Genomic DNA, 17482 nt, shown 5'->3' on the forward strand with positions numbered 1-17482 from the left:
ATATTTTCTATCTTGAACTCTTTTGAATGTTTGGCAATTATTCAGCCTGCCACTATTAAAAAAAGTCAACACAATACAAAATGTTACGTTTGTAGGTTATCAGCCTCTCTCACTTTTGTCCATAGCCAATCTTTCCTTTTGTATCAGCCACATCGTTAGCGATGTTTAAACATTGATAGGGTTTACATTTGTAACTAAGTCTGCAAATATCGATTGAGATGACAGCTTCTGTTGGAAGGAGACTGGTGTTAGCATGAATATGGTCAGACAACAACAAGGAAATGATTGAAAGGTTGCAGCCTGCAGAATTTCTTTGGAAATGCTAACTGGTCTGGGCCTTGGCAAACTGGTGTGATTTTTTTTACAAATTATTATAAACTTATGCCACAAAAATAAGAAAAAAAAGACTTGCCGCCCACACACATGAAAGCAAACCGCTTGTGATAAAAATGTCATGTAAATAAATAAATAAATACCCTGGTGCATGTTAATGGAATAACACTGGTGTTTCCTAGCGGGCAGGCGTACTTATAAAAAGCATAGAAACCATTTCACCTTTTAATGCACATCATTCGAAAAACGGATTATTGTTGGTGCATAGAAAAGGCACTGAATTAGTGAAGACATAGTTTAAAAATACATGGGTGACTACGAAAACAAACAAAAAAAGAATAAAGATAAAGCAACATGCCATCCCTTCATGTATAAGAGAGCCAATGATTAAAGTGGGCTTGCTTATTGAGCTTTTTATGTTTATGGCCTCTGATTACTAGAAACGTGAGACCTGATAGTTGAGCAAGGGATCTATAAAGAACAAAATTAAAGCCTTTTTGAAAGAAAAGGCAAGCAAAAACGGGTAATATCTAAAGATGTTGAACAAAGGCAAAACAATGCAAAAGACGTAATTTTTGAGTCAGAAAAAAGATGAAAAAAGGCAGAGCCCAGGACACGAAGATCAAACTGATCAGCAACTGCCACTGCAATGCATTAATGGGCAGTGGAGCTGCTACCTTTCTTCACCTCTTAAGATTATTTGCTATTTAATTCCATTCTAGGGTTCTTGTTTTTAATTGAAAAATAAATTAGAAAGAACTGGGTATGTTTAACTGTCTTTCAATTCAAATGAAAATTTATTATTTTTGTCTTTAGAATAGCATGTAAAAATGTAGGTAGAAGGGACGTTTTCTTTGTTTAGAAACGTTCTGGGATCTCTCGGATAGGTGAAGATATTGGTCATCAATGAAGATCCTGTGATGGAGAAACTTCTGAACCACTGGTAGAATTAAAACCCACATATTTGAGATCCCACACTGCTATTTTCAATTAAGATGCATTTTAGAATTTAGGTATCAAAAAATTAAAAAGACTCCAATTGTATGGTTTCTGCATTTTACTGGTTTAGTGTAAAACCACAGGTCATGAGCCAAGATTTTTATATGCCCCCCTTTGAACACCTCTATGGCTCTGATTAATTCTAGTTGCTTATACATACAGTATTGATGTCCCAAGTCGCAAATGAGTAGCAACAGAGGACTTTACAATGTGATTTAACCAAGTCTGATTGAGAGGCAGTTCTTGGATTGCTCAAGACAGAAGCTGTGTGTTTACCACCGACACACAGCATTCCCTATCCAACTTTCAAAGCCACATCTACAGTTTCCAATAATCCATCATCCCCAAATGATGTCTTAGTAAACTCAGCAGTCTCTCTCCTGATGGGATCTGCTTGGAGAGACAAAAGTAAGGTATAAATTATCGGAGTTATATGCTTACAGCATCCTCATTAAGTACTCAGGTTATGCCTCAGGTCTAGTTAGGGTTCTTGGTCCTATACAATAAAACCTCCACATAATCTAAAGCGGATCCAAAGCACAAAGTTCCAGTCTCGAGGAAGGTGAAAGTAAATGGTGTATCAGTCTGTGCTGCACCACTCCAACTTACCAGTCACTGGAACTGATGCAGTTGTACTGGGTGGGAGGAATATACTAGCAGTTGTTTTTGGCATAGGTGGCTTTTGGTCCTCCAAGCAGTGATCTTGCACCTGAAAAATGATGCCTTCATCCTTCTCGTCCTCCTCATCCTCCTCTAAATCACAGAGGTGGTATACTGCATCCTCGGCCAATGGTTTAAAGCCTTTAGTCACCACACCAGGGCGTGGATCTAAGAGATTGCCTAGGTTGGGCTGAGCAAGCTGTTGCCATTGATGAAGAGTTTGAGAGCCTAGAGGAAGACAATCAAGGACAACATTAAAACTGAGGTACAGGGAATCCTTCATGGTATTTAAGGTATTGAGAAAACAATAACTTTTTTATAGTGGGAAATGGAGAAACAACAATTTAGATTGAATATCATCACAACATTTATGGTAATGGAGGACAGAAACCATGTATTCTGAAAATGTTAATAATAAGAACAAAACTGGGAATGGAATAGTGATGCACCGCGATTGGATGTGCAGAACACCAACAAAAAAACAAAAAAGGACTTTTCACTACCAGAATTAACTTATTTCTTTATACATATACAACAGGAAAAGTTATGGAGTGCAAACATTAGGAGCTAAATGATTGCCCCTGCATCTATGAGGAACTGGCAAGTGACAAAGCACACAGTTTTCACATAACATATAAGCAAACCGAGACTCACATACTTGACAATCAACACTACTGTAGAGGCAAACAGACCAATCTATAAATTCAAATTTCCATTCATATTTAATTAAAAAAAGGCAAGGTCAGATCAGAGAAATGCTGCTCGGAGTTGAAATGTTTTAAAAAGTAATATCACGAGCAAGACAGGATGATGGTGAAAGTGAGAAAACTAAAATGAGATGTCCCTATCTGCCTCATTTTTGTGTTATCTATAATCAAGTTTTGCCCTCGAGATTGTTAAGGACACGTCAGGTTTAGGTCTACGCTGAACTTTTAGATTTGCAATGCACCTAAAGTGTACTCCCATCTCAAGTCAAGAAAGGTATCTCATCCTCGCCCAGCTATGAAAAACTAATGGTGGCCATATCTTCTAAAGCACGAGGAACACACCTTTTCTTACCTGGCCCTTATTAACAGGGGCCTAATGGGAGCCTCTAGTAAACTTAGCTGGTGCCCCTCATTGTCCTCATGTTGAAAGCTACATGCATGCTATGTGTATTGTAAAGATGGTGTACTTTAGTAGGCACTTTCTATGAACAACACTGGTCGGTCGTCGTGAAGGTGGCCTCTTCAAGTAGTTTCATCTTCAGTCTGTACCTTGGAGTATTTTCAAATATTTTTAACCTGTCTGGAATCTTCTTCCATCGTTCTCCTAAGTACAGCAACGGCCTCTGGGATGCTCACCAGCTGACCCTCCCGCCACTCAACCCCTCCACCCCCACGCCACTCTCACCAACTGGTTTTGCAGATATGGACTTAGGACGGCCAGTACACAATCAACTGAATACTGACTGCCCTCACTTGCCCCTCTCCTACACTAGGCATGCCCTAAAAAGTACCAACTACCTTTACTGGTTATGGTCTCCAATCCTGAACCTTGATTAGACACTGGCTTCTCATCAGTAGCCTGGACTCTGGATAAGTACTGGCCCTCGGGAGCTCTTAGTTGGTAACATTTTAAGGAGTTGTTGTACAGGAAAGCTGGTGCTCAGTGCTTCCCAGAAGCAGAATCTTATCACTAATATCCCAGATACTGAATTCAAGCTTGACAAACCTGAGGATCCACTGAAGCGGCTATGCACTTGAGAAAGAAGATTACCTTGTAGGCTGTGACCGGAGCTAACCCTGGCCCTAAGAACAACAGTCAAGGTACAGTAAATACTGCACTCTGTGACAAACAGTCCTGTTGAAGGACAAAGATGAATGACCACGGGCAAACTTGAGTAGAGTCTACCTTGCAAGCTTGCAGAACTGTGTCCCCACAGATATATCCAAAGTATATAATCTGCGATGCCTGTATAAACAGTTACATATATTTTCTATCTTGAGCTTCTCGTCAGAGGGAGCATTTGGCAAGCCAGCTACTATTTAAAAAATTCGAAAACAAAGCAACATGTTCAATTTGCAGGTTATCAGACTCTCAATTTGTCCCTATGGAATCTTTCCTTTTGTATTCTCACATTGTTTAATAATGTTTAAACAATAACATCGTTTACATCTGTAACAAGCTAAGTCTTGATTTACATAATAATCTGAGAGCCTGTAAATATAGTTTGAGATGACAGCTCTGTTGGAAGCGGACTAGTGTTAGCATGAAATGATCAAACATAAAGGAAAGCACTGGAGGGCTGTCTGAGGCCATGCCTTATGTTTGAGGACATGAGCTTATTGCTCAGTTCTAAAGTATGATCCTATTGACTCATGTAGTACTCTCAGTGTGGGACAATGAACTTTCGAGACGTGATCGAACCAATGGGTATGGAGGTCTAAACATCAAATGGAGCTTGCAGATAGTCTTTGAAAAGAATACACACTACCCTACCCAAAGTTGATCTCAGCCTGTGCGCCAAGTGTGAGACACCACCAAAATCCTCCTTAGCACCGAGTGACCCCCACCCTCTTTAACGTCCGACTGCACCTATATCTGCATTTCCCAGTCTAAAACAAACTGTCTTTTCCTCCTTCCTCTCAGTATAGTGTTCAGTCAAGTATGTAGAACAACCTGAGCTGGACTCACAGTGAAGGTGTTGGTGTGACTGTGACCCCAGTGGACCCATCCTATGCCAGTAACAGTGGATGCCCCTCTTCCTGTGCGTTCCATTAACATAGGAAGATGCTGACTCATCCAAACACTTAAAGCCCCTGAAGTGAAACAACACTGCGCTAAAAGCCAAGGTGTAAGCTCTCACTACAAGCTTGGTGAACTGTGCTCCTAGCCCATCTTGTAATCAGACGTCATGAGATTCCAGTTCACTGATCCTCCACATTTCAGCATCTGCATTTGCCAACCAAAAGCAGCCTATTGCCTTAAGAACTCTTCACCTCGTTGGCAGGGTGAATGGGACTAGCATTGCAATTTAGAAGTCACCACCAACATGTTTAGGCAATGGGATAGAATTGTGGAAAAACTAGGAGATTTTTCAGAAAAACGTACAAACTTCTATTATAATTCCATTCTTCGCTTTTGATGGATTGACTGATACTCTACGCTTGGGAAGCTAGTTTGCGCCGAAAGGTTCCAAAAGGATCTGAAGTTTTCAGTTTTTGCGATCACAACATAAAACACTTACAGATACAGCACCCAAGACAAGAATAAATAATTTAACGTTAACTTCCTTTTCGCATTGGGTATATATTATGGCTCTTAAAGACGGTAGTATCTTAGTAATTTTCTTTATTTTAACTGATCGAAGTTTCTGAGATGTGCGTCAACAGTATCACGGACTAGACATTGATTGTTTTGTGCCATACAGTTTTGGAACACATACCAATAATATGTCCTAGAGCAAACCCTGACTGAATGACAAGTTACACGGTTGGAGTGCCAAGTACACAGGGGAGTTGTTGGCTATACTGTACATGCCAACAGTATCTTATGCCTGCGACAGTATGAGGAAATGAGAATGCTTAGCACAAGGGGCGCCGGGACGCCCCTAGGCTGGGGCAGCTGTGCACTTTAGAAAAACATTTAACGTAACATAACATAACTAGCTCCTACCTGTGGGTGTACAAAAAGTTAAAATAAGTAAATACATTTAAAAAAAGATACTGTTCTGGATAAAAACAGATGTTGTGCGCTAGCCACAACGGAGCCACACAACTGTCATTTTAATGAAACATGTGTATACAAATGCGAGAGGTACAACATCTGGCTCGGTGGCTTTTTCATCTATAAGGAGGCGGAGGCAGCTTCCTTACCTTCGAGAGGTTTGACAATCTGTAGCTTCTCAGGTAGGAGTGAGCGCAGGCAGCTGGATGTTGCAGAAAAGTCTGTGAGTTCAGAGTGGTAGGTTGCAATGGACAGGACACTCCCATTGGGTGTGCTGCATCCACTGCAGTCTTCCTTCTCATCCTCCATCACTGTTTTTTGACGTTCCCACTCATCCACAAAAAACTGTCTCTCACTCAGGTAGTTTTGCCGGCGGAGAGAGAGCCTGTGTAGGGCCATAGCTATGTCCTGCGCCCAAGGAACCCCTGGTTTACTCAGCTTTGGAGCATCTCTGTTAAAGAAAAAAAAAATACCAAAAAAATGTATACGTTACAGAATTGGTTTATGAAACATAGCACGAGTGACAATCACAGGCTGAGCAAATAGCTTATTAGTAAAGTAGGTGCAAATTTGAAACTAGGACTGTTGCAGTTTCAGTTTTGCATCTAGTGATGAGTGAGCCACAAAGGTAAAGACGGGTTTGGCTATAGCTACAAAAAAAAATACCAATTTCTTACCATACTTATACCTACACCTACAGCTTAACTTAATCCCTGCGTCGCCAAGGGGGACACAACACTCCATGTACTGTTGAAGACGCAGGACACTGATGCGTCCATTGCATCCTCAGAGCAACAACTAAGTTAAATGAAATTGTGAGATTTGATTTTCTCGGAATACATTTGTGTCTTGAGTGACATCTTCTACGAGCTGAGCAGTACCTTGCTGCACATTTTTAATATACATTTTATACTGCTCTACATCCCACCCTGATATTTCACGTGCTGTTTCCCGGTTTGTACCTCCAATCAGCAATGGGTTATAGACGTTCTTTTAAGTGTAATCATAATTTTACTTTCAAAGTTTGAGTGGTAAGATTTCTTGAGAAAGGGGAAACAGGGTGAGCTATCGACAAAATTAAAGAGTGGAACAAGATCAGACCATTTTTGTGAAATATTGTACTACAAACATATTTTACATTTTAAGTAAGAAGATAAAAATCTCTGTGGAATGGGAGGCTGCCCACATTTACCTTGAAGCTGAAAAGTAGTCATGCATCCTGACAATGAAATGTAATGTGGTTATATACTCTTTAATTGTTTGAAATAATTTGGTCTTGGTAATCTACCTAACCGAGCTTATCCAACATATTAGAAACAGCACACTTGAAATAATGTAAATTTGAGTTTTTAGACATGAAAGCAATGGACTGGTGATCACTCTGGGAATATATGTGTTATTATCATTTGGCCAGAACATTTGTGTAATTCACATGGTCTTGTATCACTCTCAGATTTCCATGAATCCTCTCTGCACAGTATTGAGATTTTCACTGACCAGTCATGGCGGCATAGGGTCACAACATTTGTATCTATATCTGTTTATTGCTTTACAAGAGATTACCTTGCAGCACACTCGACAAATGTATATAGTATTTGATCACCTGGAAACAATGTAACACATTTTAATATTTTGTTGTTCAACGTGAAATGTTATTGTAATCAAGTGATGCACTGAATTGGGCAAAGCAGTATTACTGCATCAAGTACCAAGTTAATTTTTACAATGAAAACCCTTTCCATTCTACCAAATAAAGACTTGCGTTTTGGTGCCAACTGAGAAATGAAGATTTTTTTCTTGGAATATGACCTGGTCTTATATTTGGTCTTCAAGAATTGTTCAGGCCCCACATCAGATCCAGATCCGATTTTGCTGTGCGAGCTGGAAGCTACTCTGGCTTTGTGGTCGCAGATGGATTCTTACAAGTACGATAGTTACAAGTAAACAGTTAGTCTACTACTATAAAATCCAGCGACAACATTACTGAAAAGTAAAAGTCTAAAGGGTCAGCCAGGTTTGCTTTAGGTGAAATTCAGGAAATAACTCCTATACCAGACCTCGAAAAATATATCAAGCAAAGGTTTAGAGTTAATCAGAATCCACGAACCAGGCTGCAAAATTGCATGTGAACCCAGATGTGAATTACAACCAGTACAGATTTACTCCTAGTAAGAGGAGGTGGTTGGGAATAGGCTGAGACTAGGACAGGCATGCAAGAAGGCACTTAGGGAAAGGAAAATGCTTCTAAGTTTATTTAAGTTTAGTAGACGTTTATATTTGATCTATCTTGTCTAATGCTAATAAATAAGTCCCCACACTGGGCCCCCAACTTAACTCCTGGAAGTCCATCGGCATGAAGATCTATCTGCAGGCTTTGAAAGTGCAATGGACAGACCAGATTTAAGGATACACAATTTTAGAACCAAAAAGATGGCAGGGGGCTGTTGCAGTCTTGTATTTATAATACACAACTGATCACAGTGCTCCGCATGTAAAACTCAATAGCCAACAGCATGAATAAAGCAAGGAGAAGTGAGCTTGTGGATGGTCTATCATAGCATATCTCATCTCTGTTACTGATTAAACACAAAGGGAATGACAGGGGCAGGTGAACTATAAATACCCTTGGCATGTATGTATATCCGCATCGGCCACCAAGGTGGCGTGCTTCGGCAAACCTATCAGGCCTACCTTGGACAGGTTAGTTTATCTAGGATGGGCTCCACAAGTGGAAGCTTTCTATAGGAGTCTTGGAGTGTTCATAGTCTCTGTGTAGAGATGTTCTACTGCTTTTTAAATTCTGTGTTTGTAAGTAAATCTTGTAGGTTATATATCAAGGACATCTGTGTTACAGAAGTCTTCCTTTTGTAGGGTTAACAACTTAGCAATTGTTATCCACTATTCATATTTTGTTGACTGTTTCAGCCCATCCAAGAGCCATATCCAGGGTATATAGCTTTCTTCAGGACCCAGGTCTCATGTTTATCCTTGAAGGTATGTATGTGTAGCAATATCGAAGAAGGGCATGTATTTGAACCAGGAAAAATCGGCCAGTAATGAGATCTGATTCTTTGGTAAATTCCTGAATAGAAAACAACAATTGAGAGACAGCCTGCCCACAATTGCGAATATCACAACATCTCTTTTGGGTCTGGAGGAACAATATCTAATATCATTCAAGACAGTAGATGGCAACGTACGTTTCGCATTCAAAGAGCACAGAACCTAGACCAAAATGCACTAGTGTATAAGTAGCAAATTATTCTTTATCATGAGATATTTAAAATATTTGGATTCTCCGGGATAACTACACAGCAACACCTCACAATATTAAAAAGAATGGTAATTTGAAGAGTGTTACATGAAAAATAATTGTTGATCTCTCAGTAATAGCCTTTTGACATTCTTTAAAACGTGCTTTAGGATTTGTAGGAAACACCTAGCAGTACTCACTTAAGAATGGACCAAAGAGAAAGAAATGTCAATTACTACTGAACCTATGGGTGCTATTTTACTATAGCTGCAGAGGATATAGGGTGCACACAAAAATAGGAATTATAAACTTGCACAATTATTAAAATGGAACATTGTGCTTCGCTATAAATAAAATACCCGACTAGTGACAAATACAAATCCGTGTTAAAGACAAATAATAACAGGTAAAATAGAGAGATAATACAATGGAAGCAGATACCACTTTAAAAGAAAATACACATCTTAAAAGTATGTTTTATAAAATGTAGGCATTGACTAGAGAACTTCCCGCTAAGAAGCTTTGAAGAAACCTAAATCAGCCTTAATGCCCTGTGCGTTCGTAGACAATTCAACATTAAAAAGACCAAACACAATTGTAAAATCCTAGGATGTCAAAACTCTAAAGATTTTGTAAGTGCTTGATCCGAGCACACAGGATATGTGAATCCACGCATATTGTGTGTCAGAGAATGAACGTTTCAGGTACTGCATATATACGTACCAGCACAAATGACTACAAACATATTCAAACACAATTCCGTTAGAGAACTTATGTGTTGAGCTTCATGCAGACGGTTGAACCGAACTCTATATTTTGAATTTGTAATCGAGGTAAGAATTAAAATAAAAGGTCAATACTAGCTAATATTTAGTGCACTGTTACTTTGAACTACAGTGAGCACATGTTTATAAATGATGCTACCTCGGAATTCTGTATCCGAAGGTATCCAAGGATACCTTAGGCTTCCATGCAAATCCTGCGGCTTGGAAGCAGAAGGTTACTTCTATCAGTTAGCCTTGTCATCCCCACCAATAACCCACCTTAAAGTATACAACATAAGTGATAAAGTCGCTCCTACTTTGATTGCACTTCCTCGTTCTTGGTTGTTGCTTGTTCCTTTACGTTGCAGTGAATAATCCCATTTCCTTTCTCAGATGGTTTAAAACCAGACTCGAAAGGCTTAGCAGTCATAACACAAGAGCGATTGGATCCTGGGATTGGTAGAGGAGGAGGGTATGAGGCAGAGCGACAGCGTGTAGAATCGTTCGCCACCTTGACAGTGTCAAAGACCCGTTTATGCATGCCCCTGGAAAAGAAAAGAAAAAAAAAAAAAGAACAAGATTAATTAAGTAATATACCAGAATACGTTAACATTAAATGATTTGTAAAGACTCTTAGGTGAAATGTATCAGCTCCTTTATTAAGGACTGTGAACAATTTACATATAAAGTAAAAAAAAAATACAAAAACATCCTCTTAACTTATTACCTCCTACAATGCAAGATCCCAACAACAGTGAGGAGAATGCATCTTTAGGCAAACCTACTGTGGCTCTTTTCTTGAAAAGACATATTGCCGTGGAGGCCCTATTCAATACGCCACAGAATGCATGACTGCCGGATGTACTCCTCCCCAGGGACACCCAACGATAATGGTTTACTACTCATGCGCTAGACATGTGTCTCCTTATTGCCCCCTCCATCATCTGCATTTCTGCTTTAAGTCTCCCAAGGACTTGGGTGTCCTAATTTTTCCCTGCAAAGCAACTCCTGCATAGCAGTTCATATGTTAAAACTACACCCAAAGAAACCAATTTGTTTGCACTTAAACTGATGATGAATGCCTTAACTATGCCTACTCTGGGTCAGCTGGCAACAAGGAAGCCCTACCAATCCTGGGCATTTCAGAAACTTTGAGACCGAGGGGAATCTAGGGTAGTGATCTCAGAACGTTTTCTTATCCAACATTCAAGGGCTTGAATGATCTTATGCATTGTCCCCATTTGCGATGTGGTGCACCCTTAATCAGATGCACCCAATGCAGTCGGAGACAGTGTACCCAATTACAAAACAAGTTCTGTCCTCGGCGTTGGCACAAACTCTGACAGTTAATTTGAGTGTTGATGAGGATATCAGTGAATGACATTGTTGTGGGTTGAAAGTGTGGCCCTGTCTTTCACTGGGTGCAGATTGGCCTCTCTTTGAAGAGCGGGGGACACAAGGGGAAAGGTTCCTGTGGGACATTAGTGCCCTGTCTAAAGGGGTCATACTGACTGTGCACCACCTCTATATGGGGGTGGCAAAAAGAGCCAACACAAAACGCCATTGCACCTGGACAACCTTCTGTAATACAAACTAGTGTTTAGCACTTTTTCTGCTTCCCCCTAGAGCAGGCACATTGGAGTAAATCCCTCAATCTACCCTTTGGAAGGAGCAGAAAGAATGTCTATACATTAGAGGTGTAGACTGCGACTCGGTACAAGGACGCGCCAACCCCACACCCTGTTTATTTTTAATCTATCCCTGGTGTATAATGTGCTTTTTGCTACCCCCTCACTCTCGGGGAGGATATTTTGGGGGTAAATCTCCCAATCTAGGTGGGGACAGAAAGGCTGTTTAGCCCTTAAGAGTGAGTGTTGGGGGACTACAGCCGATGCCAGGATTAACTGCCAGCCTCCCCCACCATCTAATTCTTGTTAAAAATATTTAACCCTATTGGTTTTCTATCCCACATCTACCTGGGCAGAAAGGCTTCCTTGGTGGATGGGTGCAATTGCCCATGTCTTGGTTGCTGCTACAGCTACCTTTCAAAATCCCTGGTGGTCTATTTGGGGAATCATTGCTCAGCAATCACTCTCCTATGGCTGTCCCTAAGTTGAGATCTGCTAGAGAGAAGTACCATTGGAAAGGGAGGGGACTGTAGCCATCACAATGGAGGCTGCAGAGACAGAGGGTCTGGCAGCTTTTACAAACTGACTTAAATGTGTATGGGGCGCTTCACATCACAGTAAGCAAAAAAAACAATATTGTGGGCACCAAGGGAGCTCTTCTTTTACAACTCAACCGTTAAAAAGGAAATTCCTCTAGTACGAACATAAATGGAATTTCCTTCTTTAGTGGGAGGACATTTACGTCTTCCGCACTTTAAAATCAGTGCAGAGGACGTGAACATCACATCTTCCAAACAAAATAGGCTTAAGTTAAAGCAGACTGAGAGCACACAGTATGCAGTGCAAATACATGTACTCTAGTGTACAAGTGAAGCTACCCAAATCTCTTAAACCTGGGACTGATAGGAGAAGTGTGGCTCAATGATTAGAGCGGCAGACCCTGATGCAGAGGTCTAGCCCGGGACCAGGGTTCAATTCCCCGCCTCGGCGGGTCTTGGGCTCAAAATTCCACGGACCTGATAATTCTCGCCTCGGTGCCTATTCCAATCATGGAGCCCCACTCTGCAACTCTGGGCAATAGCGTGCTTAATCTCCACAACGGCCCCCACAACGCTAAGGATGCCTGGTCTCCACCTTGGGGGTGCCCAGGAGTGGACGCCTCACAGGGAAAGCCAGGATGGGTTCCACAGCGGTATTCGTACAAGCGCCTTGAGACCCTTGCGGGTGAGTAGTGCGCTATACAAGTATCAATTTACATATAGGTCTTTACAAATGCCCGTTTGCTGGAGAGAGGTTTGGACAAAGTGAAATGTACTGCATTTGTAATGCCATGTAGATGTTGAAGAGCGTCGGGCTGAGGGATGAGCCCTGGGGTACTCCGCAGGTGGTAGGTCTGAGAGGAAAGGGGGGGGGGGGGGGGGGGGGGGGGGGGGGGGGGGAGTCTGACCCGTTGCGTCCTGCCGGAGAGGAAGGAGCAGATCCAGTCGAGGGCCTTGTCCTGGATTCCTGCGTCGTACAGTCTGCGTATTAGGGTGCGGTGGGAGACTGTGTCGAACGCCGCTGATAGGTCTAGGAGGATGAGGGCTACTGTTTCTACTTTGTCCAGTAGGGTGCGGATGTAGTCTGTTGCAGCGAGGAGGGCGGTTTCCGTACTGTGGTTTTTTCTGAAGCCGGATTGGGAGGAGTCGAGGATGTTGTGTTCTTCAATGAATGTGGCGAGTTGGCTGTTGATGGCTTTCTCAATGACTTTCACTGGGAAAGGGAGTAGGGAGATGGGTCTGTAGTTTTTGAGGTCGGTGGGGTCCGCTGAGGGTTTCTTCAGGAGGGGGTTGACCTCGGCATGTTTCCAGTCGTCGGGGAACGAGGAGGTCGCCAGGAAGAGGTTAATGGTGTGGCAGAGCATGGGTGCGATGGTGTCAGCGGCTCTGTTGAAGATGTGGTGGGGGTAGGGGTCCGTGGGGTCCCTGAGTGGATTGACTTCATTGTCTTCAGTGTGTCTTTGGTGGTGAGGGCTGTCCAGTCATCAATCGCTGGTTTCTGGGTGTCGGGGGTGGTTGGTGAGGGTTCAGTATGTTGGTTGTATTCGTCGAAGTTGTCGTAGATGCTCTTGATTTTGTGGTGGAAAAAGGTGCTGAGTTTGTCGCAGAGGTCTTGTGAGGGAGGGATGTCGGTAGACTCGCTGGTGGGTTGGGCGAACTCCTTGATGATGCTGAAGAGTTCCTTGCTGTTGTGTGCGTGGGTGGAGATTCTGTCTTCAATCGCTTTTTTCCTTGTTTCTCTGATGAGTTGATGGTGAGCGTTGGTGGTGGCTCTGAAGTTGTTGTGGGCTTCTGTGGATTTGGTGTTTCTCCAGGCCTTTTCGAGACGGCCGCATGTGCGCCTGGACTCTCGAAGTTCGGTGGTAAACCATCTGGCTTTCTTGGCACGGGTATTGTTGTTTTTCTTGAGGGGGGCTATGGTGTTGGTGCTGTCCGAGATCCATCTATGCAGGGTTCGGGCTGCGGTGGTGGGGTTGTCGTTTTCCGCGATGGTTGGGGTGGAGTTGTTGAGGGAGGAGATGAGCTGGTCGTCGGTGATTTTGGTCCAGTTTCTTTGTGGAAGCAGGTGCTGGTGTCTGTGGATGGTGGGTGTTCTGAAGGTGAAGTGGACGCAACAATGGTCGGTCCATGGGAGTTCGGTGGTGTGGCTGAAGGTGATGGAGTTTCCTGTAGTGAATAGGGGGTCGAGGGTGTGTCCTGCTGAGTGCGTGGGCTCGGTCACGATCTGACAGAGTCCAATGTTGTGGAGGTTGTCCAGGAGGCATGTGGTGTTGGGGTCCAGTTGATTGTCGAGGTGGAAGTTGAGGTCTCCAAGCAGGGTATAGTTGGTGGATGCGATGGCCTGCGGGGAGATAATGTCCGTGATGGAGTTGGCGAAGGGTCCGCGGGGTCCAGGGGGTCCAGGGGGTCGGTAGATGAGGGTTCCTCGGAGGGCGGCAGTGGGGCTGGCCAGTATCTTGAAGTGAAGGTGTTCCATCAGTTCTGTGGACTCGTCAGGGAGTGTGCTCAGGCGGAGGCTGGATTTGTGGACGATGGCGATTCCTCCTCCTGGGTGGGTGGGGCGGTCCTTCCTGTAGATCTTGTATCCTTGGGGAATGGTGATGGCGATGTCCGGTCCCGAGGTGGCGTTGGTCCAGGGTGGTGCTGTCGAGGAGGTCCCAGATTTCTGTGGCGTGTTTGTGGAGGGATCGGACTTTGAGGATGCATTGCAGGTCTTCGGTTCGGTTGTGTTCTTGTGGGCGGGATGTGCAGGATCAGTGTTCTTGGCGGAGCTGCAGGTGTGCCGGCAGCGGTGACAGCTGAAGGGTCCATGGGTGTCGGCTGGTGATGCTAGCTTGCAGTTGTTGTTGCAGCCTGGGTTGAGTGCGTGGAGTGCTGCTGGGTCGTAGCGTTGGCGGGGCGGAGGTCCAGGGCTCCTGGTGCTGGTCGCGGACGGGCGCAGACGTGCTTGCCTTTGACGCGCCTTCGGTGCACCAGCGGCGCGCCCGCAGCCCATGGCCGCTGCACGACCGCGCAGTGGCTGCCATTAAGTAGGGGTCGGGGAGGGCTGGACAGCTGGGAGGCGGGAGCGGGGAGAGGAGCTGGATTGGGCCGGTCGCGCTAGGGAGGGGGAGGGGCAGCGGGGCAGCAGCGGCGGGGAAAGGTAAAGGGAGGAAAGAAGGGATAAAGAAAAAAGGGAAAATACGCAGAAATAAGGCACAAAAGAGCAGAGATGCAGAAAAGGGAAGAAAGGTGAAAGATGGAAAGGGTAGAAAAACGAGTGAAAACAAGTGAAGGAGCAGAGGGAGAGAAAGGAGACAGAGGTCCACTGGACCACCAGGGATGAGGCGCAGGGAACCCTGCGGGTGGAGGAGGGCCTCGATCACTAACACTCAAGAGTGCAGGGGCAGGGGCACCTCACTTAATGGTGGAGCTGCGAGGGTGGGAGAGCAATTTCACTGACAATGAGTCAGTGGTCTTGCTCGCCTGTCCCCGCAGTGGCCGCCATTAAGTAGGGGCCGGGGAGAGCTGGACAGCTGGGAGGCGGGAGCGGGGAGAGGAGCTGGATTGGGCCGGTCGCGCTGGGGGGAGGGGCCGCGGGGGCAGCAGCGGCGGGGAAAGGTAAAGGGAGGAAAGAAGGGATAAAGAAAAAAGGGAAAATAAGCAGAAATAAGGCACAAAAGAGCAGAGATGCAGAAAAGTGAAAGATGGAAAGTGTAGAAAAACGAGTGAAAACGAGTGAAGGAGCAGAAGGAGAGAAAGGGAAAATGGGCAGAAATAAGGCACAAAAGAGCAGAGATGCAGAAAGGTGCAGAAGGGTGAAAGATAGAAAGGGTAGAAAAACGTGTGCAGGAGCAGAGTGAGAGAAAGGAGACAGAGGTCCACTGGACTGCCAGGGATGAGGCGCAGGGAAACCTGCGGGTGGAGGAGGGCCTCGATCACTAACACAAAGGTGCAGGGGCAGGGGCACCTCACTTAATGGTGGAGCTGCGAGGGTGGGAGAGCAATTTCACTGACAATGAGTCAGTGGTCTTGCTCGCCTGTCCCCACAGTGGCCGCCATTAAGTAGGGGTCGGGGAGGGCTGGACAGCTGGGAGGCGGGAGCGGGGAGAGGAGCTGGGCCGGTCGCGCTGGGGGGCGAGGGGCCGCAGGGGCAGCAGCGGCGGGGAAAGGTAAAGGGAGGAAAGAAGGGATAAAGAAAAAAGGGAAAATAAGCAGAAATAAGGCACAAAAGAGCAGAGATGCAGAAAAGGAAAGAAAGGTGAAAGATATGAAAGGGTAGAAAAACGAGTGAAAACGAGTGAAGGAGCAGAGGGAGAGAAAGGGAAAATGGGCAGAAATAAGGCAAAAAAGAGCACAGGTGCAGAAAGGTGAAAGATAGAAAGGGTAGAAAAACGAGTGAAAACGAGTGAAGGAGCAGAGGGAGAGAAAGGGAAAATGGACAGAAATAAGGCACAAAAGAGCAGAGATGCAGAAAGGTGCAGAAGGGTGAAAGATGGAAAGGGTAGAAAAACGTGTGAAGGAGCAGAGTGAGAGAAAGGAGACAGAGGTCCACTGGACCACCAGAGATGAGGCGCAGGGAAACCTGCGGGTGGAGGAGGGCCTCGATCACTAACACAAGAGTGCAGGGGCAGGGGCACCTCACTTAATGGTGGAGCTGCGAGGGTGGGAGAGCAATTTCACTGACAATGAGTCAGTGGACTTGCTCGCCTGTCCCCACAGTGGCCGCCATTAAGTAGGGGTCGGGGAGGGCTGGACAGCTTGGAGGCGGGAGCGGGGAGGGGAGCTGGATTGAGCCGGTCGCGCTGGGGGGGGGGGGGAGGGGCCACGGGGGCAGCAGCGGCGGGGAAAGGTAAAGGGAGGAAAGAAGGGATAAAGAAACAAGCATTTACAATACAACGGTTTCGCCTTTGGAGAAGTTAGAGCTATTGGCATTGTAAATGACAACATTTTTATTTATGTGTTGGTTTTGAAAACAGATAAATAAATGGCATTGTCATTTACATTGCCAATAGCTTAATCTCTCGCAAATGTGAGAACTATTGTACCCTACGGACGAGCTCAGCATACAGCAATTACTACCACACACACACACACACCCAGAGCCAGCCACACACACCCAGAGCCAGCCACACACACCCAGAGCCAGCCACACACATCCAGAGCCAGCCACACACACCCAGAGCCAGCCACACACACCCAGAGCCAGCCACACACACACACACACACACCCAGAGCAGTCACATACACACACCCACTGGAGCAGTCACACACACACCCACTGGAGCAGTCACACACACACACACACACTCTGGAGCAGTCACATACACACACACACACACACACACACTCTGGAGCAGTCACACACACACACACACACACTCTGGAGTAGTCACATACACACACACACACACACACACACACTCTGGAGCAGTCACACACACACACACACACACACTCTGGAGCAGTCACATACACACACACACACACACACACACTCTGGAGCAGTCACACACACACACACACACACACACACTCTGGAGCAGTCACACACACACACACACACTTAGGAGTAGTCACATACACACACACACACTTAGGAGTAGTCACATACACACA

The 17482-nt window shown here is 44.9% G+C and overlaps 1 protein-coding gene across 4 annotated transcripts in view; it reads right to left on the bottom strand.

The window, feature by feature from the left end:
* The window catches only part of TRAK2 (trafficking kinesin protein 2), an 845826-nt gene that overhangs the window by 538905 nt on the left and 289439 nt on the right, over positions 1-17482 (bottom strand). For all 4 annotated transcript variants that reach the window (XM_086955254.1, XM_086955252.1, XM_086955251.1 and 1 more), the window contains 3 exons: positions 10035-10262; positions 5850-6151; positions 1942-2220 (listed from right to left, as the gene is read on the bottom strand). In XM_086955254.1, coding sequence (XP_086811380.1) covers positions 1942-2220; positions 5850-6151; positions 10035-10262 — 809 coding nt within the window. The remainder of the gene's footprint in view (positions 1-1941; positions 2221-5849; positions 6152-10034; positions 10263-17482) is intronic.

Source organism: Lissotriton vulgaris, chromosome 2_1, assembly GCF_964263255.1.
Source record: "Lissotriton vulgaris chromosome 2_1, aLisVul1.2, whole genome shotgun sequence".
In the NCBI taxonomy this organism is placed as follows: domain Eukaryota; kingdom Metazoa; phylum Chordata; class Amphibia; order Caudata; family Salamandridae; genus Lissotriton; species Lissotriton vulgaris.